The 23906-nt window shown below is 50.1% G+C and overlaps 3 protein-coding genes across 9 annotated transcripts; 2 read left to right on the plus strand and 1 right to left on the minus strand.

Moving 5' to 3' along the window:
* The first annotated feature begins 2556 nt into the window (after nucleotides 1-2556).
* LOC119109444 (fumarate hydratase, mitochondrial) lies at nucleotides 2557-4634 on the plus strand. Its single transcript, XM_037233063.1, has one exon. The coding sequence runs from the start codon at nucleotides 2971-2973 to the stop codon at nucleotides 4456-4458; it is 1488 nt and encodes a 495-aa protein (XP_037088958.1). The 5' UTR covers nucleotides 2557-2970; the 3' UTR covers nucleotides 4459-4634.
* A 1817-nt stretch (nucleotides 4635-6451) lies between these two features.
* On the minus strand, nucleotides 6452-10349 carry LOC119109445 (cell cycle control protein 50A). Of its 3 annotated transcripts, none has more exons than XM_037233065.1 (3): nucleotides 10297-10349; nucleotides 8046-8707; nucleotides 6452-6958 (listed from the first exon to the last, which is right to left on the minus strand). In XM_037233065.1, exons 2-3 carry the CDS (start codon nucleotides 8655-8657, stop codon nucleotides 6494-6496), a joined length of 1077 nt encoding a protein of 358 aa, XP_037088960.1. In that variant the 5' UTR covers nucleotides 8658-8707; nucleotides 10297-10349; the 3' UTR covers nucleotides 6452-6493. The 3 variants fall into 3 exon arrangements, with proteins under 3 accessions (XP_037088960.1, XP_037088959.1, XP_037088961.1); XM_037233064.1 differs by having other exon boundaries at nucleotides 10274-10332; XM_037233066.1 differs by lacking the exon at nucleotides 10297-10349 and adding an exon at nucleotides 10141-10216.
* A 327-nt stretch (nucleotides 10350-10676) lies between these two features.
* On the plus strand, nucleotides 10677-23648 carry LOC119109500 (arginine/serine-rich coiled-coil protein 2). Of its 5 annotated transcripts, XM_037233131.1 has the most exons (9): nucleotides 10677-10862; nucleotides 13757-13822; nucleotides 15585-15638; nucleotides 15982-18003; nucleotides 19082-19903; nucleotides 20149-20306; nucleotides 21226-21374; nucleotides 21788-21944; nucleotides 23000-23648. In XM_037233131.1, exons 5-9 carry the CDS (start codon nucleotides 19110-19112, stop codon nucleotides 23158-23160), a joined length of 1419 nt encoding a protein of 472 aa, XP_037089026.1. In that variant the 5' UTR covers nucleotides 10677-10862; nucleotides 13757-13822; nucleotides 15585-15638; nucleotides 15982-18003; nucleotides 19082-19109; the 3' UTR covers nucleotides 23161-23648. The 5 variants fall into 5 exon arrangements, 4 of the variants coding, with proteins under 4 accessions (XP_037089026.1, XP_037089027.1, XP_037089024.1 ...); XM_037233132.1 differs by lacking the exons at nucleotides 10677-10862; nucleotides 13757-13822; nucleotides 15585-15638 and having other exon boundaries at nucleotides 15653-18003; XR_005095429.1 differs by lacking the exons at nucleotides 19082-19903; nucleotides 20149-20306; nucleotides 21226-21374; nucleotides 21788-21944; nucleotides 23000-23648 and having other exon boundaries at nucleotides 15982-16045; nucleotides 17888-17947.
* Nucleotides 23649-23906: the final 258 nt, after the last annotated feature.

Genomic DNA, 23906 nt, shown 5'->3' on the forward strand with positions numbered 1-23906 from the left:
GGAGGCAGTAAAAGTATTGTATTAAAAGGACTATTATGAATCTGATGAACCGGCACAAGAGCTGTATGTGGAATCCTTATTTCTTGCAAGTGAAAAAATGAAGTAATTTGACATATAGGACTTGCAGGTAAGACTCATGATGACACTTATGGGCATCCCCCAGAAGACAGTCACTAGAGCTGGAAACTTAACAAGATATGGTTTGATGACAAAACCATACTGAAATGAAAAATAATAATAGCACAAAATGTGTAAGGTAAAGTAAAACAGCCACATTAATCAGAAACAAGTTGGCTACAAGTTTGCCTGCATGTTATTAAATGGATAGTTTTTACATGTTATATGCTTACAACAATCATCAGAATTTGGTTCCTTCTTTCATCCTCCCTGCACAGCATTCAAAGTGAAAGCATAGGGGTGGCAGATAGGTGACAATGTGTAAAGGCACAGACAGCCTACAGGCAGAATAAGCCATGTTTATCATAAATATGTAACAGCTGTCTTTATTTCTGCAATATCATCTTGTCTGGCAATAGATGTGACTGCTCATGCAACCCCTCTATGGCCAGAAAACAATCAATTATGTTGAAGTGCTCAAACAAAACAAAAACATTGATCAAGCATGACCCATTTTGCTCAATCTAACTTCTACTGATTGCGCTGGACAGGTAAACCAGCCTAATCAGCTGCACACCAGAAAAGCATGCATCAGTATGAGAGGTTTTTTATCATTCATGTTGTGATCTGCTCAATGTATTTTTTCAAATGTGTGATTTTCACATTTGAAGATATTGAAGCAAGCATTGGATATGATGAAATAAGCTCACTTATAACTATTAGTATAGCTTCCATATGAAAAGACTGCTCTACACAGCACAATTATCTGCTTATTAAATATGCTCCCTGAGGTGTCATGGTTTGGTTTCATCATATTACCTTGCACAACACTGATTGAGCCAATTGGCAGCCAGCATATCTGGAAATCATGCTAACAAACACCAAGTGGCTTATGGAATGGTAGACTATGAATGATGCTTTTATGACATAATGAATGCTAAGATGAGTTTCAGGCCTTCAACATGGCTTTTTCGGTTCAAACCCCTGTATAAATGTGGACCACTCTCTTAACTGCTGTAAAGCTGGTAGTATTCAGATTTAATGTGAAGCATTTAGTGGTAAATCTGGTGTGATTCTTAAACATCCCAGATAGAATAGCAGGGTTATCAACAATTAGTTGGCAGAAATAAGATAACAAAAACTTTTTTCAGACCCCAGGCAATCAAATAATCAGCTGTGCCCCAAACAAATAGGTTGGGTACCCTATTTAGAGCAGGATCACACTTTCCCAAAATATTTTGATGACTGGCATGCTACATTTTGTAGACTGGCTTCTTTGCTATAATCTGATAACCATAACATCCCAAATAATAAATATCTAAAACAGGAAATCCCAAAAAAGGAAAGGGCCCTTAAATGGGCTAGGGGTGAGAAGCAGACAGGCCTGTTGCCTATCCCTTAGCCTGCCAAAAAAAAAATGCTACACTGAACATGACTGCTATGTTAACATGGTTGGAGAAGTAGCTGTTCAGACGTCCAATGCAGCCATGATGGCAGTGCACAAACACTTAATTTGGCATGTCCTATAGCTGAATTTGGTGTGCTGTGAAACCAGCTTTGATGCTGAGAACCAATACTTGAAGAAACTGTGATGCTGAGAAGTAGACTGTATGCAAAATTACCCTCCAAAAAATTAAAGCTCTGAGTTAATCTTAAAAGAGTACATATGTCCTGGCCTCGGTTTGGTACCAAGGTTCAGCATGCTGGTGCTGTGTAACTATTTGGCACCATGGGCATGTTCTTTGGCTGGCTAGCATGTCATGAAAGGAAAAGTCAAGGCTATCAAGGGGATGAGGAGAATCCGATGGGGAGAAGGTAAAGCACACACACATGAACAGACAGAACGAATTTCATTGTCTGTAATACCGATTTGCAAAGGCACAACAAAACCCATCCACCGAATTTCTGCATCAGCAAGTCATGTCTCCATGAGACAAGAGCTCGCTAAGTCTAACTTACCTTGGAAATGTGCTCAAGGCAAGTCCAAACCGGGCAATGCGATCAACCAGCCCCACAGCTACGATTCACATACTCCCTCCCACCTATCAGAAACCGAAACACAAACGGTTGTTGTTGTTGTTGTTGGTTAAGGGCGCATAGCCTCTCGGGCTCAGGCGTCCATCGTTGAAGTGAAACACAAACGGACCTGAAACAAAATGCGCCAATAGTTCGTCTGAGCTGCGTGATAAACGTAAGATAGCTACCAGCTCAAAAGGAAATATAAGTGAGCCTCTTCACGAAATTCGGCATAATTGCTTATAGCTCCGTGTCTTCCATCATGAGCACTGAAAATAATGATAATCTAAGGTAAAATACATTGGTTTGTGCCATTCTACTGAGCAAAAATAAACTAATTCGGTAAAGTTTTTACTTTAAATGGAATTATTTATCTAGAAGGATTTGGCAGTAATACGCGGCTACGAAAGCAAATCTCCGCTCGCAAATACAGCGCAGGATTGGTTGCTGCGTACTAAAATAACTTGTCTGGATTCTCAAAAGCCTGTGGGAGCCGTACGACGCATAATTCTCAATATTTGGGGTGCTGTTGGGTTTAGTGATAGAAATACATGCAGGCATTTCAGGCCTTAGTCGCGTAATCTCGATTCTTGGCTTGGCAAATTGCCCGGCGCGACAGTCGGAGATCCGTCTGCGCACCGCTCTGCGCAGATCTGGGAGTGTATGATCGGCGTCAATTCCGGTATTGCTGGCGGGCTGCCCCACTTGGCTGCATTCCGCATCTTGTAACCACCTGACCCCTATTACTCTCCGTATCGAGCGGTACGTATTGCCTGCCAGGAGGTTTCGGGTGTCTGTGACGTCTGTGGCCGGAAATCGTGAGAATCAGGCCTGCAGATGGCGTTGGCTGGGAGCCTACGTGGATCGGGACGGGCGTTGTGGAACTGGAAGAGTGGGCAAGCGTTCAGCACATCTTCCTTAATGGCTTCTAGAGGTGTGAGGAAGGAGTCTGATACCTTCGGTGAGCTAGACGTTCCTGCAGATAAGTATTATGGAGCTCAAACAAAGAGATCTATGCTCAACTTCCCAATTGGAGGGTCAAATGAAAGAATGCCTGAGCCTGTTATCAAAGCATTTGGTGTCCTGAAAAAAGCTGCAGCGGAGGTGAACAAGGAATTTGGCTTGGATGCAAACATTGCAGATGCAATCTGTAAAGCAGCAGATGAGGTTATCAGTGGTCAGCTATATGAAGAACACTTTCCTCTTGTAATCTGGCAGACAGGGTCAGGGACCCAATCAAATATGAACACCAATGAGGTGATTGCCAACAGAGCTATTGAGATGTTGGGTGGTGAGCTTGGAAGCAAAAAGCCTGTTCATCCAAATGACCATGTCAACAAGAGTCAGAGCTCCAATGACACTTACCCAACTGCAATGCATATTGCTGTTGCTGTGGAGATACACAACACTTTGATCCCAGGCATGCAAAAACTGCATGATGCATTGGAAATCAAGTGCAAAGAGTATGAAAACATCGTGAAGATTGGTCGGACTCACACGCAAGATGCCACTCCTCTTACGCTTGGGCAGGAGTTTAGTGGCTATGTACAGCAGCTGGCATTTGGTATTGACCGAATCAAAGCCACTCTGCCCCGTGTGTACATGCTGGCTGCCGGTGGCACAGCAGTGGGCACTGGCCTCAACACCAGGAAGGGATTTGCTGAGAAGGTGGCAGCAAAAGTGTCTGAACTGACAGGCCTGCCATTTGTCACTGCTCCAAATAAGTTTGAGGCATTGGCCGCGCATGATGCCATGGTGGAGGTCTCAGGTGCACTGAATGTCATCGCCTGCAGCATCATGAAGATTGCCAACGACCTGCGCTTCTTGGCGTCCGGGCCGCGCTGTGGTCTTGGCGAGCTGTCACTACCGGAGAATGAGCCTGGCAGTTCCATCATGCCCGGCAAGGTCAACCCTACCCAGTGTGAGTCCATCACTATGGTCGCTGCCCAGGTGATGGGCAATCACGTTGCTGTCAGCATCGGTGGCAGTAACGGCCACTTCGAGCTGAACGTGTTCAAGCCGATGATGGTGGCCAACGTGCTGCGCTCGATCCGGCTGCTGGGCGACGCGTGTGTGGCTTTCACTGACAAGTGTGTGGTTGGCATCGAGGTGAACCGCGAGCGCGTCGACCAGCTGCTGCACGAGAGCCTCATGCTGGTGACGGCCCTCAACCCGCACATCGGGTACGACAAGGCGGCGCACATCGCCAAGACGGCGCACAAGGAGGGCGCCACGCTCCGGGCGACAGCCATCAAGCTCGGCTACCTGACCGAAGCGCAGTTCGACGAGTGGGTGCGACCAGAGGACATGCTCGGCCCCAAGTAGGCTATGCGGCGGGGAGGGCGGGTGCCGTCGGTGTTCGCGAGGCCGCTGCGGCGCGCTTGCCGGCAATTTTGCCGCCTGCGGCCTGTTCCGTGTGATGCTGTCCGCCTTTTGGAGTCTTTATCGTAGTGAGACATGGCAATGGAAATAAAGTTTATTGGTGCGCGAACGACTGCTCATTGCGTGTTTATCACATAACGTAACATGCAGTGACGACGCGTCATAGGCAACAACGCATAATTCTGGACGTTGGACGAACACAGCAGCCAGTTGAACGAACACTCGAGCACGAGCTAGGCGAGATGAGGAACTACGCCATCAAAGGACGGACGCGCTCTAAGCAACACATTCTAGGCAGACTAAAGGCAAGCAAGGACCTTAGTTAACCAACGAGGGACAGCATCACTAGATCACCGCAGTCGATATATTTCAGCGTACGTGCGTCTGCGACATGATATTGATTGTCGCCTCCATCTGTCATGCACATCGAAAGGGTGGCGTAATTATGCAGGAGATGAAATCTGAAACGCGGCACATTTCGTAAGTTCAATGGCAACACCAATATAGGCTGAAACAACGCAACTGAACTACCGATGTGAACAATGCAATACCAAACAAGTTTCATAAACCGCCACAACAGGTCCGCATGGTCGGTGGCCAGCTTCTGGTTGACGTAGTCAGCAGTACACTACAAACGGTCAGCCCATTCACGTCACGTTTCAAAATGGCATGACAAAACGGAAACATAGTTCGACTAGGTTAATGCTCCGGGGTGCATCACGACAGTCGGTCTGGACTCTTGAACCACTGGGCGGAATTATGTTTTTACCCCGCGAGTTCAAGTCGCAAAGAAATGCAGGATTTCAGGCGGCAGTAAATGATGTGGGCGGCAAATGATTTCATGCGGCGGTAGTAACACCAACGTTATTTTTCCAACTAACGCATTCGATATATTTGACCTCGCATGGGAAAATCCGTTTCTAAAGCTGACGGTAGTAAAACTGACCTTTCGGGTCGCCCGTGACAGAGGCTTGGTCTAATCACCCGGAAAAGCACATCAACATCAGCACCGACACTGAAGCACTATGGCTAACACAAGCCAAAAATTACATTCATGCCTACATTAATTCTAAGTGCATGGGGAGGGGTGGGGGGTAGGGGACCCGGTTCAGGTGAGGCCGCGCCCACACGATCGTTCACCGGAACTAGCGCGATTCTGGTATTCGCTGCCAAACAGCTTCCTTTCGGTAGCTTCGCCACATAACCGTTTCTCAGCGTTCTTGACCCGTGCAGGGGGACATCAGCCGTCCGTAAGCAAGGCCGTAAGTTGTAGTAGTTCACCAAAACCTCGACCGTAGCCGGTGTGAAACGAAACCTCTGCATCGAAACAATATGGACCAATAGTGACCACATACCGCACTCATCTTCCCAGCTCGACACGCTAAGATTATGCCGATCCGACAGAGATCATGTCACTCGAGAGGCGATAGCGTTCTTTGGGTAGTCGCGCATCGCAGCTTTCTCATCCATGAAGGCGACGTGTCACGCCGCTTTTAGAAACTGGACATTGGTGTTATGGCATCGGCAGGAAAGATTCTCAGTGTGCGTATCTCCGATCTGTTTTGGAATGTCCGCAAAAACCTGATTTGACGTAAAAGGAGTGCATATCACCCACGGTTTGACGAGCTTCCATCACTGGTCAGCATCATCCTCGTCACCAATCACTTAAAGAGTGGGTACAACGCACACCCGATCAAATCAAGGAGCACACGGGGTAAAATCGGGTAAGCCAGCACGTCGCGAGCAGCGCTCAATAGCAGCACCCCTGGGGCGTGCGTTGACTAGTAAGGCGCGACTGAGGCGCCGGCGGCCAACCAGCGCCGGCGCGTCCGCTGGCAGCAGGGCCGGCCGCCGCCGAGGAGATAAGCCACGGCTGCACATCCGGGCCGCGGTTGCCCGCGCGCCCGGCCAGGCGGCGCGCAGTGACGCGCGCGGCGCACGCAGCGCCGCCTGGCGGGCCAGCCCGGCAACAGCGCGCTTAGTGCTCGCTCCAGTTGGAGTGGCTGGTGATGGTGTCGGTCCCGCGTTTGCCGTACTTGATGTGGATGAAGAGGAAGGCGACGCCGAGCACAAGACAGATGCAGCCAACGACGATGTACGCCACGCCCAGGAACGGGTTTTTGCCGCCCAGCAGGGACGTGGTGGACAGGATGACGCGCTTGGTGCCGTCGAACGACGAGACGGGGTAGTTGTAGTCGATGGTTATGCGGTAAAGGCCGCTGGGCAGGCTGTGCTTGAACGTCTCGGCAGAGTCGTTGACGCGGGCCCAGAGCTTGCGGAAGGTGGGCAGGGCGGCGGTGCGCATCCAAACAATCAGATCCTCATTCTCGTATCCGTTGTTGTGCGCGTCCTCGGGATCAAGCTGCCACACCGGCTTCGCCCAGTTGATCGGCTTCACCGTGTCCTTAAAGGCGCCCGTGCTGTCGAGGGTGCCCGGCGGGTTCTGCCGAGCGAGAGCAGTGTCACATGAGCAGGCGCCTTTACACATGGCAGCCACAAGCCCCTGGCTGGGGACGTGAGACACTGCGGAACACGTCCCGGTCCGGTGGCCGTACCACACCCGTGTAAGCTCCGAGGCCCTCGACGACCGGCATGGCATACAGATACGTACACAAATTTTGGAAATGGATTACAGGGTGGGCCCAGAGAAAATCTGGCCCGCGATGACTCTACCTATCACTAAAAGAACGCTTCCCCACCCAACGCTTCTAGCTGCTACCTCAATACTGAGCTATTGCTCAACACATGAAAGCAGCACAGACGGTGCCGGAACAGCGTTTTCTGAAGTCAGAGATCTCCACGGTATTGCATGGATAGCGGCTGCCGAAAAATTGGCGTTGAGTTAAGTACGTAGAAAGTTGCGGAATGTCATGCACACATATTTCACATTTTCGTGTTTCCTTGCTACAAGTGAACTTTCCCCATCACAGCGCATACTTGCCTCAATATCTTAAAACATGAACCATTTCCTTCAATCTTGGAAAGCTTTGCCTCAGCATGGACAATCTGAGAGCCCAGCAAGTATGAGTATGCTTTTACCAGGTATGTTCCGTCCAAAGCGTTCAGACCGAAGACATGCAGCAAACGAAGCATTACTGCAGTTATACGGGACTTGCTCGAGTGGAAAAGTTGCTTTTTGGGAGCATGATCTTTTTTAACTGTTTGAAATCCTGGGATCGCAGGTCGATTTTTTCCACTAACCTGACCTGACTTGACCTGACCTGATCAAGCATCATCACACACGACAGGATACAACTAACGACCACCGACGTGACAGCTCAGTGGGAATTCGACCAAGACAAACCACATGTATTGATGAACAATGCAACATACAGTCATGTTGCAGTCCTGAAAAATGTGGGATACATTTGACAACTAAGGCAACTAATGTTAAAAATCAAGCACAAATCATGTCATCATGTCAGGCATGTCCTTCACCTCTGAACGTGCATGTCTAAAAGTTCGAACGCTTTCTGGACATACATGTCACACGTCCTAATCAGAGCTCAGCCGAGAGCTCGCCACCTTACCTTGAACTTCTGCTCCTTGTCCGAGGGCCAGGCGATCCCAGTGCGCACCAGCTGCACTGTCTGCTCTGGCCCGGGACCCAGCAGCTTCAGCTCGAACGTGTCATTGAAGAGGCTGTTGGCAATGGCGCCGCATGGCGCGATCTGCTTCCCATCCAGCTTGTCGAACGGCGAGCAGTCGGATAGCGACGACTCCTTGCCCTTCAGCTGGTCAACGTCGCGTGACTTGACGTACCGCCGGTGGTTCTGGTAGAAGTTGGTCAGGCCGTAGTACATGTAGACGCGGCCGTTGAGGCTCTCGGTCACGTTGAGCTCGATCTCGCACGTGCACGGTTCGGAGCTGTTGCGGATGACCTGTTCGCATGGCGCACCAGCGTGGCGGGGGATCGAGCTGTTGCAGTATGTGTAATCATGCACCAGCTCCTGGACGTTGTTGGAGAAGGTCAGCAGCGCGATCCCGATCGGGATGAAGGCAACGCCAATGACGAAGAAGGCCGGCAGCACAGTGCCTGCTGTCAGAATCGGCTGCCAGGCTGGCAGCTGTTGTTGTTTGAACTTGTTGCTGGAGGGCCGCTTTGTCTTGCTCTGGTCCGAGGAGACGTCAGTTCCGGCCATGGCTGCGGCGCCGACACCTCGCACCCCCAGCAGCGGTCGCAGGTGACACTCTGGGGACATACCATGGCCAACTGACACCTCAACACAGCGTCACCAATGGAAAATAGACCATGTGATGACGCAGGGACACAGGTGACTTCTTACCAGTATTTAACCTCACAAAATGCTGAGGGGGAGTTAGTGATTGCTTCAGCTGTCCACTTCTTCTTTTTTGCCAACAGACTCTGATTACATTCAAGCTGTACACTGTTATTAATGTGTTGCACATTATATTAACTGCTGTAACCAATCAGAAGCTTCTAAACTGATACTGGAAATAGCATGGCTCAATTTGCCAAGCCAATGACATACTCAAGCTTATGACATGATTGATTATGCTTGAATTGTCAATGATTAGTCAGTATCTTTGGATTTTCCCTGGATTTGAATGGACTTGACCTTCTCCACCTGAAACAATGCAGTCTACATTTTTTGTTGAAAATCTACATGCCTGCTGCTAATAGTGCACCTTGCTGCACAGGGTTTGAGAGGAGATGTGTTACTTCAGATAATGGTCATGGAGATATCTAAAATTTAACATGTTTGGAACACCTTTGATGAGCCTGTAAAATGTTTGGTACATTGCGGGTTCATAATTTTCACCACTTTCATCTATTTCCTCTCCCTAAAATCCAGCCTTGTTCATTGCAATTAATGGTCATTGTTCACATTGGTACCTTACACTGCAATATCCATTTGCTTATGAACTGATGTTTTTTTAAGATATCAGACACCATAAATGATCATAAAACAGGTAAATTCTTGAGACACCTTAAAATCTTACCTTCAAGATAAAACAATTACAATGATAGTAGGTATCAGCCAAATGCTGTTCTGTCACACTGATGGCACTGCTGCTAATGAGAAAATGGGCTGCAGGGGATTCAATGGGGAGATTGGGCAGGATGATGGCAGCAAGGTTAGGTAGGGTTAGGTTAGGTTAGGTTAGGTTAGGTTAGGTTTGGTTAGGTTAGGCTAGGTTAGGTTACATTAGGTTAGGTCATGTTAGGTAAGGTTGGGTTAGGTTAGATTAAGTTAGCTTGGGTTAGGTTAGGCTAGATTTTGGCTCTTTTTCCTATTTTCCTTAAATGGTTTTTACAGAGAAACTGCATGCACATAACATCATTGTGGCAACGGTGCCAACAGGTGATGATGTCATGTCTCTGAAGTGCTTAGATGTAACCTATGGCTATCATTCAAGTTTAAAGGTTAGAGTGTACATGTACCTGTTTTCAGATTATCTACAACAGTTACTGCCAAAAGGGTTATTTATGTACAATGCTGTTTTGCAACATGAGATGCCTATGTCTACCTGTACCTAGGCAGGAAGTGAGAACTTATAACATATTTTGAAGCATCCGCGATATTAAAATGTACGAGCCGTGAAATATCGTCTGCACTCAGTCCGTCTGTGAGAGAAAAATGATAACGTAGCAATACTCACGACGCGCACAAATGCCTGCAACTTTCCGTATACAGACAATACAATCGTGGCGACCCTACAAGCTTATATGAAAACGCAGCAGCACCACAACTGCTAACTAGCCTACGGTAGCCCATATAAACAAGAAACGCACCTGGGGAAACCCCCGATACCCACCCAAACGCAGCAGATGCCGCAGCTCCCCTAAGACGGTCGACGACACGACGTAAATCAAATCACAATAACGTCAGAATTGTCGCAACGCAAAACCACCATTGAAGAAGCAATCAGCAAACTTTATTATTTGCAGTAAATGACGTCAGTAAAAATGATGTCGCATATTGTAGAATACCAAGCTTTTTAATCAAAATTAATAAATTATTTGGCCAAAAAAAACTTTGCATAAGAAATGAAACAACTTTTACTGATCAATTCGGCCAGATTTTGTCTTTAAACAACATAATTCAGTAGGTGCTCTCGCGTGGCGCTGGTGGTGACTGGAAGCTGATTGCCGTAACCTTGACTGCAAGCGACTCGCAATCGCTTTTGTCGCCATATTGGATTTCGGGAGTGGAATCGCCAGTGGGGTTCTGGATCAGCGTTGTATAATGAGGGGGACGCTGAATGAGTATAGCCAGTAGTGTATTAACAGGTGTCGAAGTGGGATTTTTAAATCCGGCAGTTTGTCTGTTGTTGCATATCCGTAACTGAGTATCGTTCAAGACATTGATATCCTGTGAAAGGTACGAATGTAACCTCATGATCACATGGAGGTCGTGCGGAAGAACCGTGATTGTGAGGCAATTGCGAGGTGGCATTTGTGTCCTTGCTCGTGTGTGCATAGGACTCAGGCTAGCCTAAACTGTGCTGGATTTTCAAATATTTTGTTTTGTGGAAAAAGGCTTTGGTATAGTCTATCTGACAACCTGTCTGCCCTAACATCATTATTCCCAGTAGCATTTCCTCTCTGTTCTGAGATTTGTGATAATTATGTGCTAAGCTCTGGATGCTCAGGTTTTCTGTGTGTATGCCCTTATAGTTATACTGTGGTGTTTTTGCTCTACCTGACACGTCCAGCTTAGCATGAAGACTTGCGGCCTGGCCCAGGGGGGTGTCATCCGTATCGTTTAGCATTATCAAAAAGTGGCAACATCAAGGTTGCGTGAGAATAGAGGTAGTTTGGAGGCAAAGCCTACATGACGTCATGTATACCATATTTGATGACGTCAGTGGCACGGAAGCCTCTCAGTTAGCCAGCTGACTGCTACACAACCCATTGGTTTGAATGGTGAGTATGTTTTGGGGGCGTGCGGCTGGCGCTTCCCGGTTGGACTCTGAATGAATGGTCCATGGTTTTGTCATGCAAACACAATTCTGGAGGGGAGGTTGAATCTCAGAATAGTTAAACCTCATCAGAATTTTGTATTCTTCCATGGGGTGTACATAACTAGGGGTTAAATGTCATGCAGCATTTGTAGCGCATGGCGTTTGTAGCGCATCGCATATCGCAGTCGTTTGGAGCTTTATTTCAGAGGGTTGCAACCAGTTGCCTTGACTACGCCTTGTACAAGAGATCTCCTGTGCAGTTTGTCTTGAACGATTGGTAGCATTGAAAATGCTCGGTCTGTGAATATTTAATTATGCATATGCGTACAACCCTTAAGTAGAAAACACTTGACTGTAACATCATAAGGCCAATATCATAGGGTTCTACTGTGCTTACCTTACTTTACTCACATCACTGTGATATGAGGAGTGGGAGCTATTACAAATCAGTAATGCAAATGGTCATATAATCATACCTATAGACAGAGCAAATTATGCAAGTTGAGCTGTTCAAATCTGCCACCAGGCACAAAAGGCACAGACAAGCCTAAGGCTATCTAACGACAAGCCAGCCTTGGACAAGCCTTGTCATGGAATGCAATACACCACAAACACCGCATGACATACAACCCCAAGTTATATCATACATGCAAAAATCGTACATTCTGATTAGGCTTAACTGTTCCAGGACCCCCTGTTCATTCCAGAAATGTGTGCGAATAGCATTATAGCAAAATGACGGATAACCTCTTCTCAGTCCAACGGGGAACCGCCAGCCGCATGCCCCCAAAACATACTCACTATTCAAACCAATGGGTTGTGTAGCAGTCAGCTGGCTAGCTGACAGGCCTCCGTGCCACTGACGTCATCAAATACGGCATACTTGACGTCATGCAGGCCTTGGTTCCAAACTACCTCCATTCTCACGCAAGCTCGATGTTGCCACTTTTTTGGACCGGACAGTTCTACCTCGTTAGAGAGCCTTGGCCTGGCCCCAACCCGGTCTGCAAAAATTCCATCTGCTGTGCCGGGTGCATGTGTGATGCCAGTGTGCTAGATATCACACTTGAGTGCACAGGGCTGAGGCTAGTGAAATTGCACAGAATTTACATATGCTTGCTGATTTGCACACATGTAAAGTTTCCTGAGCTTGCCATCAGGAAATTTTTATGTTAATCTGTGAGAGGTCATTTTGCAATATGTTTAGATGTAGTCTATAATTAAATTTGGTTGGCAAAGGCAGAGAATGAGACAAAATGCAAGCAAAAAGAAAATAAGAGGCAAACAGTAAATCTTCTGGGAGAAGGTTTTATTAATTAGATACATTTTGAGTGTAAAATCAGTGGAGTTGAAATTATGTTTGGTTGGGAGGCAGCATAATTATTATGTTTATTTTGGTAATTAAGGCTCAAAAATTGTTCAAGGAAACATTGCTCTTATGGTGAGATGTCAAAAGTGTTGAATGAGTTGAATCTTATTGTTTTAGTTTTTAAATGTGACTCAGATAGTACACATTTTTGACTAAGGACAACCAGCAGGATGACTAGGCAATACATGCAATTCTCATAATGGCAGTCCTATTGTTTGGACCACAGTTAAGTGGGTGCTTTGTTGGAAGTGTCCTTTGCTAAAAGACTGAGGTGTGAATCTGATGATTAGTGATCTAAACATGGAATGAAAAGGAGTGAGTCTGTACTAAGGTATGTTAATATTACTGAGCACCAAACATTGCTCTTTTTAAAGTTAGTGGGAGATGCTATGAAAATTTGAGAGATAGATTTATAAATGGCAATGAACTTGCTGCCATTAGGTGGTATTCATGCTTGATTTGTTTATACCCCCTGAGACATATTGTTGTCTTGCAGTATGTTGAACTTGACACATTGTGTGGCTGACATGCCTTGGTTAGCAGGATTTTTGCTTACACCTCTCTATTTTGCCATATTGAGCCTTTAATCCTTACATCCTACTAATCTTTATCCTGCCTTACCATTCTCTTCCCTTCCTATCAATCATCTCATCATGTAGATGATAGTTATCATGCATTATGATACTGATAACTGCCATTGTGACGTTTAGGTACATTTGGCTGTAAAGGCCGTTGAAAACTACCTCATTGATGTTCCCAGTGACTCATTTCGTGGCCATTGCTCTGATTATTTACCTCATTGGTGCAATTATTTTGTGGGAGTAAGTTTTAATCAAATCTGAAACATCCTTTTGAAGGTGGCAGTTAGTTCTACACATAGGATTATTGCAGCATCTGGCCGCACGGTAGGTTATTATCATGTATTTTGTATGGCATTTACAGGTCAGGATTCTATCTGGTGTGTTGATGGACGCCTTGGCTGGATATGAGAGTGATGGAGATTCAAAGGTGGGTTGATGGCATCTGCACATGAGGATGCCTGTTTTGACTGTTGTGCTGGTAGTCACTGGAAGTGCACCATGAGTTAGTGTGATAAGAGGGTGGTCATGGTTAGTTCCTGGGTGAGTAGGTTCAGGTTTGAATGCAGCATCATTACCTTTTAAGCATCCTGGGTCATCTGTTTGTGGTAGGCATGGTTGAAGTGAAATGCAATATTTCTCTTAAGTAGTCGGCTAGAAATTGACCATGTGAATTTGCATTGCTGATGTCACTGTGGATGATGTTTTTGTTTATGTACTCCTGACTTGTTGTTTTAATATGTGCGACTCAAGGCTTATTGCCAGCTTTACTGTAAGTAGTTCACTTGCAACATGTGTAAACAAGCATTTGCACACTTGCTTTCCTGTGCTCAGTGAGAAAATGTAGAATTTTGAGTTACCTATCTTTTTCAGTTTGATTGATGGTTCTAGATGCTCTGGATATTGTGGTACAAAACAAATGAAACAGGTGCAAAACGTAAAAACGGTCGGAAGCGTTCGAATTCATGTGTGTGTGTGTGTGTGTGTGTGTGTGCGTGCGTGCGTGCGTGCGTGCGTGCGTGCGTGCGTGCGTGCGTGCGTGCGTGCGTGCGTGCGTGCGTGCGTGCGTGCGTGCGTGCGTGCGTGTGTGCGTGCGTGCGTGTGTGTGTGTGTGTGACATGCAGCCCGTGCAACATGACAATTCAAACGTATGCTCCGTAATACGTGCGACCGCAGCATTTTACACGCCACATCTTTTCGTGTCACGTCCAGGTCGCCCCGACCTGCCGTTATCGAGATATTGGCGCGGGAAGGCATAATCGGTGGTAGGCAGGTAACTACGGCGGTCAGCCATGGGATCATACGGCCGTTGAACATCGAATCACCGCTGGTGTCGGCTGAGACAGTGGACAGCGCCGTTCGTCGCGGTGCAAAATGCCGCCACGCAACCCAGTAGGCTAGGCTCATTTGGGAGCGAATCATTTAAAATGTGATTAACAAAAAAGGGTGGCTAAGAGAGGGAATGAATCGGCCAACACGCCGATGTATTTTTCAACGCTAGATTACGAAACATTTTGACGGTAACGGCTTGCATTCGGCGCCGACTTTTAGAATTTGGCCGCTTGCCAATTGCATTGCAATTAACACCGCAGCGGCGAGTTGCACAAACTCGGGATGTGCACTGAAAGTGTAGCTGCTTAAATTATAAATGCTGGGAAGAAAATACATGCCTCTACCTGCACTGTGTGCCGACAAATACCCCAAAACGTAAAAATCTGTCAAAACCGGGAAAATTTATCTTTTCACCACATTTATACGTGCCACGTACAGCGTGGCAGCACCAATGCGATGTCATCCAATGGCACTTTTGATTGTCTATCTGAACGTGGAAGTTTCATGTCGCTGCGATCCTTGGTTATCGAGACATGGCTCCGGGAGTGGACGCGGGTCGTGCCGTCGTCCGGTGGTCGCGAAAGTTGCTTCGGCCGTGTAAAGCCGATGGGGATTTGGCCATCTTTTTTCCTCACCACGGGCTCGTTTTTGCGAAATACGGAATCGGACTTGCCACTCCCCGCTTTGTCAGATTTCTGCCATATCTTTAAAATGGTAAGTGAAAGTAAATCGGAGTTGCTGTCTACAGGTTCTGAAACTGCAGAGGTGTAAAAATGATGTAGTTATGTGCGGACTCAGCTCGGCATTTGCTTGTGGAACATGATTTGGGCAGTTGTATTTAAATCCCATTATTTTTGCAGATGTCCACCGACAAGTTGGCAAACTACGAGAATGTTGAGATGGACATAAGTGAGGTGAGATCATGCGCACACTTTTTCCCCTTATGTATCGTAAAACTCGTTTTTTTGTTTTACATTTATCATTATTTATGTGTCCACACCAGGTACGTGTTACTGGGAAGGCAATATTTGGTCGGATTCTCCAGGTAATGGCTGTGCAATATTTTATGTGTTTTGGCAAGTCAGTTCAGTTGGGAGCACATTCTTGCAGTGTACCGGTGGCATTATCAGCTTCATGTTTGAGAAACCGAGCATTGCCAGTGTCGAGAGTTGTTTTTGGGGGATGCAGATCAGTGTATGCGTTTGCGGGATCGCGTTCGTGATATTAACATATTCTGTTAAATTACTATATGTAAAGTCAACTGTGGAACCCTCGGGCCAAGGGCCGCATAGTCGTCCGGTGGGTTCAAGACTGCGGACACGTAAGTACCAACACGGTGACGTATAACTCAGCCACAAATGGTTCCTCTGTTCTCGTATTGCCGCGCGCATTGTCCTTGAAGTCGCTGTTAGTTGTATCAGTACCTTTTAAGTCAGCCCATATGCTTTGTTGTAATGGCCTTTGTAATAAGCACACATGTAATATGAGATTGTGGCACTTGGTTCTTAGTTATCTGATCTCGGTACTCCCGTGTGTTAAACAATAAAGTATGTGTGTTTGATGTGAGATCATTGTCTGAGAGTGCTTAAAGACCGGAGTATTGGCGAATGGTGCTACACGAGTGATATGTTTACAGTTAATGTGTGTTGTCTCAAAGTTATTTAGAATGTAAAGTTGTGGGAACTAACGGTGTGGTTTTCGTTGGCATCGTTTTGCGATTGAAAACCTTTTGCAACAGTATTTCGGTGGTTTAAATACTTGAAGGGGTGGTGCTGGGATCAGCTGCGGCTGAGGATTGCGTAGTGGGAAGACCCTGACCTGAGCCTGATCCCACTAACCCACCACAACAGTTCCACTCCAGTGAAAGGTTGTTGACCTTGGTCTGTTGCTATACATTGGGGAAGTATTTCTCCGTGCTCGGCAGCGTCTTGGTGCGGTCGTCGCGTGCGGCTTTGCAGTGTAGTTTCAAAGTTAATCCAGTTAGATGCCAAGGATTTAAATATAACTTCATGTTACCAGACTTATTGCCCCCGGCGGCGTCCGCGCCCGTAACATTTTGTGAGCTGTCAATTTGTTGCATTTTGACCCCGAATCCTGACGTCCTGGCGTTGCCCGCCTGAATTGCCAATCCCGAGGTGCCCAGATGCCGGGTTTTCGGCCGTCCGGCTCGATCCTGAGGGACGATCCCAGTGAGAGGTGGAGCGACAGACAGTGAGCCGCGCCGGGGATGTGATGGAATTAATAAATATCTGCTTCGGGCCCTTTGATCATGTACTTGGATGCCGTTGGCTCGTGTTTTGTATCGCATAGGCATAAACTTCAGCCTCGGCTTTCGGTTCATTTGCATTTATTTTATAAATATTTGAGGGCATTTCGCTGGGTGAGACATGGTGACATTTTCCCAGTCCTGGGTTGGCGTAAATAATGATGTTCGTAATCCAGATGTAAGTGATACATACTAAGCCGGCATATATATTTCGGACAGATTTAGCCGCCATGATAGAAATTTGAGCACAGGGTTTATTTGTAGCACTTTGAAGGGCAGTTACCAGTGACCCGCGGTACACTGGCACCAGCTCAGGTTTGACGCTTTTTACCATGTGGCACCTGAAGTAGCTACTGTTTCTCGCATTGGAAGTCTAACTTAAAAGAATCGGCGAAGTGGTCACAAAAGCAGCTTGGTTACCATTCTTAAGTCTGGTGACAAGAGCGCAGCTTAAGTGGCAGACTATTGCATCTATACTCCGCACCTCTACAGTTCATGGTATCAATTCTTCCGGATGCGTAATGACTTAACACTGTGTCTGAAGGTTCTCGTAATTTCGTGTTGGTTCTCGGTCATGACCATTTCCGTGCTGTTGTGGCGCGAGACAGCGGGCTGGCCCCCTGGCGGGGACCCGTGCCGCCGTTTGTCAGGGCCGGTGTTTGATGGCTCCCGGGCGCCGCGGTCAGGATTAGCCAGCCGACTGATGGGGCGGGTGGTCGGCGTGTCGGCCCCCGCCGCCCGCGCCACAGTCAGGGGCAGGGCCACAGTCAGCAGCGAGCGTGCCGACATGCATGTCTGGCTGTGTTTGTTCGCCGTGTCGGTGGTGTCGGGCCGTCGCTGAGCGCTGGTCGGCCCCGCCCTGGACTCTGTTGGAGACGGCGTTCGCTCTGTCGGCAGGACTCGAACGACGCCGAGCCGCCACGGCCGGCGCCCCGGGACGCACGCGGCACCGCCCCCGCCCCCGCGACCGCCGCTGCCTCCGCCGCCGCCGCTGCCGTCCGCCGTGAGCCCAGGTGAGCGTCGCCACGCGCTAGGCCGCTGGCCCCAGAACGGCACGCAGTTGTATTGCATTCTTCCGTTTTCTGTACAATGGTCACAATAAAGGCTGTGTTGAACTTCCGTGTTCCGTCTTAGACCTCATACAGCCGAGTGTCCATCTGTTGTGTCGTGATTTATGGGCGAGCTTTAGCTTGAGAGGTGTTACGTCTTGAGCTTGAGTGCGTCTCACGCCGTCGTATCTCGCGCCGTGATATCGCAGAAAGAATGTGTCGTGTGCTCCGTCGGGACCACGCGCGGACGTGGCGTGTGCCCCGTCCGGACCATGGATGTGTCGTGTACTCCGTCCGGACCATAGACGTGGCGTGTGCCCCGTCCGGACCATGGATGTGTCGTGTACTCCGTCCGGACCATAGACGTGTCGTGTGCCCCGTCCGGACTATGGATGTGTTGTGTGCCCCGTCCGGACTATGGATGTGTTGTGTGCCCCGTCCGGACTATGGGCGTGTCGTGTGCCCCGTCCGGACTATGGATGTGTTGTGTGCCCCGTCCGGACTATGGATGTGTTGTGTGCCCCGTCCGGACTATGGATGTGTTGTGTGCCCCGTCCGGACTATGGATGTGTTGTGTGCTCCGTCCGGGCTGTGGATGTGTTGTGTGCCCCGTCCGGACTATGGATGTGTCGTGTGCCCCGTCCGGGCTATGGATGTGTCGTGTGCCCCGTCCGGGCTGTGGATGTGTTGTGTGCCCCGTCCGGACTATGGATGTGTTGTGTGCTCCGTCCGGACTATGGATGTGTTGTGTGCCCCGTCCGGACTATGGATGTGTTGTGTGCCCCGTCCGGACTATGGATGTGTTGTGTGCCCCGTCCGGACTATGGATGTGTTGTGTGCCCCGTCCGGACTATGGATGTGTCGTGTGCTCCGTCCGGACTATGGATGTGTCGTGTGCCCCGTCCGGACTATGGATGTGTTGTGTGCCCCGTCCGGACCATAGACGTGTCGTGTGCCCCGTCCGGACTATGGACGTGTCGTGTGCCCCGTCCGGACCACCCACTGACACGGCTCCCGTTACGGTAGCCTGTGCTGTTTTCAGGGTCTGTGGATCCGGCACTGGCAGTGGGATGGCACCTGACGCAGCCGCTTCCACCATCACTGCCACCACCACCGCGCCACCGCTGCCTACCACGACCACCACGGCCCCGGCGGACTCCAGCCGGAGGGAGCCGGTTCCGGGCGCGGCGGCCGGCCCCGGCGCTAGTCACGACAGAGACGGCGCCCGCCGCGAGCAACGCGACAAACGGGACAGTGATAGGGACAAACGGGACGGTGAAAGGCCCAAACGGGACGCTGAGAAGGACAAGCGTGACGGTGAAAAAGATAGACGGGATAGTGGAAAGGACAAGCGGGAGAGCACGCGGGAGAAACGGGAAGAGGAGAAGAGCAGGCATGGCAACAGTCGAGACAAAGAGCGTGGCAGGGATTCTGATCGTGTTAAGGATAGCGAGCGTGGCAGGCGGGACAGCGATCGTGATAAGCGCGACAGTGATCACCACAAGAAGGACGGCGACCGTCACAGGAAAGACAGCGATCGTCACAAAGGCGACAGCGACCGCCACAAGGGGGACAGCAAGCGCGAGTCTGATCGCGGCAAGACCGACCGTCGGGACGGCGACCGAGATAAGCGGGACGGGGACCGGGACCGGCGGGACAAGCGGGACAGCGACAAGGACCGGCGGGACAGGCGGGATCGGGACAAGAAGAGCGTGCATGACCGGCGCGGCAGCCGGGATGATGACCGGCGAGACCGGGACCGACACTCCAGCCGGGACCGGGACCGGGACCGGGACCGGCGCAGCCGGGACCGACGCTCCGATAAGAAGAGCTCGCGCAGCCCCGACCGCAAACGGCACGCCAGGTGTGTGGCGACCGCAGTTTGGGCACGCACCCGTGATTCGTTCTGTGGTGTCGGTTCAACATTTCATCAATCTGCGATTGGAGTGGTGTACTGCCGTGCTTGCCTTTTCAGACACGATATGTGCCTGCACTAATATGGATGCTTTTGGGTTGTGTTGGAATGGTACATCAGAACGTCAGAATCACTTCAGAATGACACGTCATCCATGTGTAAGGTATGATGTTTGTGTGCTGGACGTGTTTCAGCTCCGAGGAGGGTGGAGACAGAAAGCGGCCCCTTCCGGTGGCGCCGGGGCCGGCCTTGCCGGCACCCTCCATGCTAAACCCCTTCCCTTATAAAAAGAAAAGTCCCGGACCAGACAAAGACAAAGTCAGAGAAAGGCTGGAGAAGCTGCGGAAGCAAGGTATGTTCGCGGCGTGTGCAATAGTCACGCATTACTGGTTCGAGTGCATGGGCGCCATATGACCGTGGTAGTCGGCGTGCCCAAAGCCCAAATCACTATCATCACCAGTTTAGGTGAACCGGGCAGCGGTCCATTGTGCAAGATAAGTTTGCGACAATTCCGTTTCGAGCATCGCGGTGACGTTTTCTGGTCAGATTCCTTTGCTAGCTTCCATTGCTGTGCAAATATGTGGCGCGTGTTCTTTTCGCCACGCATTGTTTTTTTTTTATTTCGACGAGTTAATGCCAGGTGCCGTCTTGTCATCCTGTCTATGGCCCATCCCCCCCCCCCCTTTTCTTCCGGCGCTGTCTTGTGTCAGCATCATGTCTATGGTCCATCCCCTCGGTTCTAGCGCTGTCTTGTGTTAACATGTCTATGGCTCCTCCCTCCGTTCTTTTGGCGCTGTTTCGAGTCCCACCTTGCCTTGTGTCCGACTCTGTCCATGCCCAGTGCCGGTCCGTATCCACCTGGTCCGTGTCCGCCCTTGGTCCGTTCCAACCCTGGTCCATGTCTGAGTCTGGTCTTTGCCCGCCCCCGGTCCGTGTCCGATTCTGCTCCTTGTCCGCCCTCGGTCCGTGTCCGTCTCCGGTCTGTGTCCGCCCCCTGTGTGTGACTACTCTGGCCCTTGTCCGCTCGTGGTCCGTGTCCGACTCTGGTCGGTGTCTGACGCTGGCCCGTGTCCGAATCTGGCCCGTGTCCGGCGCCGGTTCGTGTTCGCCCGCAGCCCGTGCCCTACTCTGGTCCTTGTCCTGCTCTGATCCTTGTCCGACTCGGGTTCGTGGCCTACTGGGGTCCGTGTCCGACTCTGGTTCGTGGCCTGCTCGAGTCCGTGTCCGCCTCTGGTTCGTGCCTGACACTGGCTGGCGCCGGGCGCTGGCAGGAGGCCTGCAGACGTACCAGCAGATCATGAGCGGGATAGCGCAGCCGCCGGTCGGCTCCATGCTGCCGCGTTACTACAATCAGACGGCGCTCAACGCCGCCAAGTTCGCCGACCAGGAGCGCAAGAAGAAGCTGCTCTGGGGAAACAAGGTGAGGCGCGGGGTCGCCGCCACCGCGTGGGATGTGCCCGGAGTGCACTGAATGCGCAACGAATACAAAACACCCTGTGAAAACGGAGGCGTTTGTTGGCTGTAGATGTGTAGTTCATATGAATAGATGTGTATATATATATATATATATATATATATATATATATATATATATATATATATATGTGATATATTTGTGTGTGAAATTTTGTGTTTGCATTCAGCTTTTATTTTTCGGAACTCTGGTTGCATGCTGTCTGTCTGACCACCGTCGCGAACATGACGTGCTCCTCATTTGGCCACGCCCACTGCCCTGGATTCTAGCAGACACATGCTATTTGTCATCCAGTCAGTGCGGTCGAGCTTCAGCCGTTCTCGCGGCTGACCTGCCCTCGGGCATTGGCGCCTCGGCAGAAGGCGGAGCTGGACCAGCAGCAGGCAGCTACGGCGGCGGAGGTCGCTCCCGGCGCCTGCGCGGCCGGCGTGTGGAAAACGGCCGCGTTCGAGCAGGACAAGGACGGCAAGGTGGCCACCAAGTTCCTCCGGCTGATGGGTGTAAAGAACGCCGAGGGTACGTGTCGCCTGTTGGCGCCCGAGGGCAAGGTGGAGGTCCTGATTTCGATGTTCCAGTCACATGTTCAAAAGATCCATCTTGCATGTGTGACTGGTATTAACTTAGCAGTTAAAAACACTCGCAACTAGCTTGGCGCGTATGTCAGGCTATGTTCCCTTTTCTGTAAAAAATAATATGTCTGACATCGCGACCCAATCAAAATAGTCATAACCCTATACACACTGTCGTGTTCAGTGTTTTAGGACTTTGAACCGTTCATATCCGCCTTCCGTTGAGCATTTCGCCGCCTGACGTGAGCTTAAGGGCAACACACTTTACACCAAGCACATAGGTCACTGATCCGTTATAGCGGCAGTCAATAGCGGACAGTGGGTTGCAACATGAGCTCACTGACTTTTCTTCCCGACTTCATCAAATTGTCACGGAGCCGCGTCATATTAATGGTGTAAAGAACGTATGAATCACGGACGACAGGGACAAGCTGCGCATCATGGCTGTCTCGCTCCGATCAGTCTGCGCGGAGCTCGGTGAGAGGCCAACGGCGGCAAGGCTACCGAACGGCCATCAGGTGGCCACATTTGGGTCTTTATTTATCCCTGCTTTGCACAGTGACAAAATCATGGGGAAAATCCTGAGTTCTTCAGAGTTGAGGACAGTGTGTGCCGTGACGTCACTGGCTGGCGGCGCTGCCTGTGGGCGCTGTGACGTCATTGGATTGCGGCGCCGTTTTCTGGGCGCCGTGACGTCACAGGACAGTGGCGCTGCCTGTGGGCGCTGGCTATAGGCGCTGTGAAATCACTGGATGGCGGCGCTGTTTGTGGGCGCCGTGGCGTCACTGGACAGTGGCGCTGCCTGTGGGCGCTGGCTATAGGCGCTGTGAAATCACTGGATGGCGGCGCTGTTTGTGGGCGCCGTGGCGTCACTGGACAGTGGCGCTGCCTGTGGGCGTTATGACGTCACTGGACAGTGGCGCTGCCTCCGGGCGCTATGACGTCACTGGACAGTGGTGCTGCCTGGGCACCGTGCTGACGGCCTCTCTCTCTCCCGGACAGAGGTGGCCTCCCAGAACACAGAGGCGTCCGAGGTGGTGGAGAAACAGAAGAAGATGTTCCAGGACATGGAGCAGCAATACGAGCAGGCGCGCGTCACCACGCACACGCAGAAGGGCTTCGGGCTGGGCTACACGACACAGTACTTGCAGCCCAAGTCGTAGTGACGCGCCAGGGGCCTGGCGCCCTCGCGGCGCTGTGCGCAGCGCACGGCACGGCGAGCGCCCCGTCGTGTGGTGCTCCCACGAACTGTGTCTCGTCTGCGTTTTACGCGTTCTCGGTCGACCGCGACATAGATCACACAGTGTCGACTTGCCGACAGTGTTGTCAGCTGACGTATGTTATGTGGTGTTCCTCTGTGAGAGACAACCTGTGCTCGTTGTAATCGCTCATTGGCATTCTGCATCGATTTGCCGCTGGGCAGGGCGACGGCAGTGGGGCTGCGGCAGTATCTGCGCCCGAACTGCTCGGCAAGCCTCGAATAAGGATTGGTGCCAGCTGCCGATCGGCTAGTGCGGGGTCGACTAATCCATACGCATGTTGTTATTGCCTCGTGTGTGTGTGTGTGTGTCCTGGCTGCCACGGACTTGCTCGTGCATTACAGTCGACATGGAGCTCCCGCCGTGTTCGGTAATAAATCTGTAGAACGACGGTGGCTCTTTCGCCGAAACACTGCCGGGAGGGCCATCTTTCCTGTTGGGGTGCCCTTTCACTTACTGACGTCGCATTGCACCTCTGCTAGTTGTCTCGTATATGAATGGAGTGCGGCCTTCACTTGGGGATGGAAGTACAGTTGCCGCTGTCAGTGTGCGCATGAACAGCAATATATGTGGCAAGCGAGGACTAGGAAGATTATTTTTGGGAAGACGGGCTGTGCATCGGAATATTCACCAGCGCATGAACTGGGGTC

This window comes from Pollicipes pollicipes, unplaced genomic scaffold (genome assembly GCF_011947565.3).
Source record: "Pollicipes pollicipes isolate AB1234 unplaced genomic scaffold, Ppol_2.1 Scaffold_7231;HRSCAF=8579_pilon_pilon_pilon, whole genome shotgun sequence".
NCBI lineage: Eukaryota > Metazoa > Arthropoda > Thecostraca > Pollicipedomorpha > Pollicipedidae > Pollicipes > Pollicipes pollicipes.

Bases quoted from the DNA above. Each gene is read 5' to 3' on its own strand.
- LOC119109444 (XM_037233063.1), top strand. From the start codon at position 2,971: ATGGCGTTGGCTGGGAGCCTACGTGGATCGGGACGGGCGTTGTGGAAC.
- LOC119109445 (XM_037233065.1), bottom strand. From the start codon at position 8,657: ATGGCCGGAACTGACGTCTCCTCGGACCAGAGCAAGACAAAGCGGCCC. The intron at 6,959-8,045 runs GTAAGGTGGCGA...CTCGCTCGGCAG, and splicing joins ACAAGGAGCAGAAGTTCAAG to AACCCGCCGGGCACCCTCGA.
- LOC119109500 (XM_037233129.1), top strand. From the start codon at position 18,780: ATGTGTTGTGTGCCCCGTCCGGACTATGGATGTGTTGTGTGCCCCGTC. The intron at 19,904-20,148 runs GTGTGTGGCGAC...GACGTGTTTCAG, and splicing joins GACCGCAAACGGCACGCCAG to CTCCGAGGAGGGTGGAGACA. The intron at 20,307-21,225 runs GTATGTTCGCGG...GGGCGCTGGCAG, and splicing joins GGAGAAGCTGCGGAAGCAAG to GAGGCCTGCAGACGTACCAG.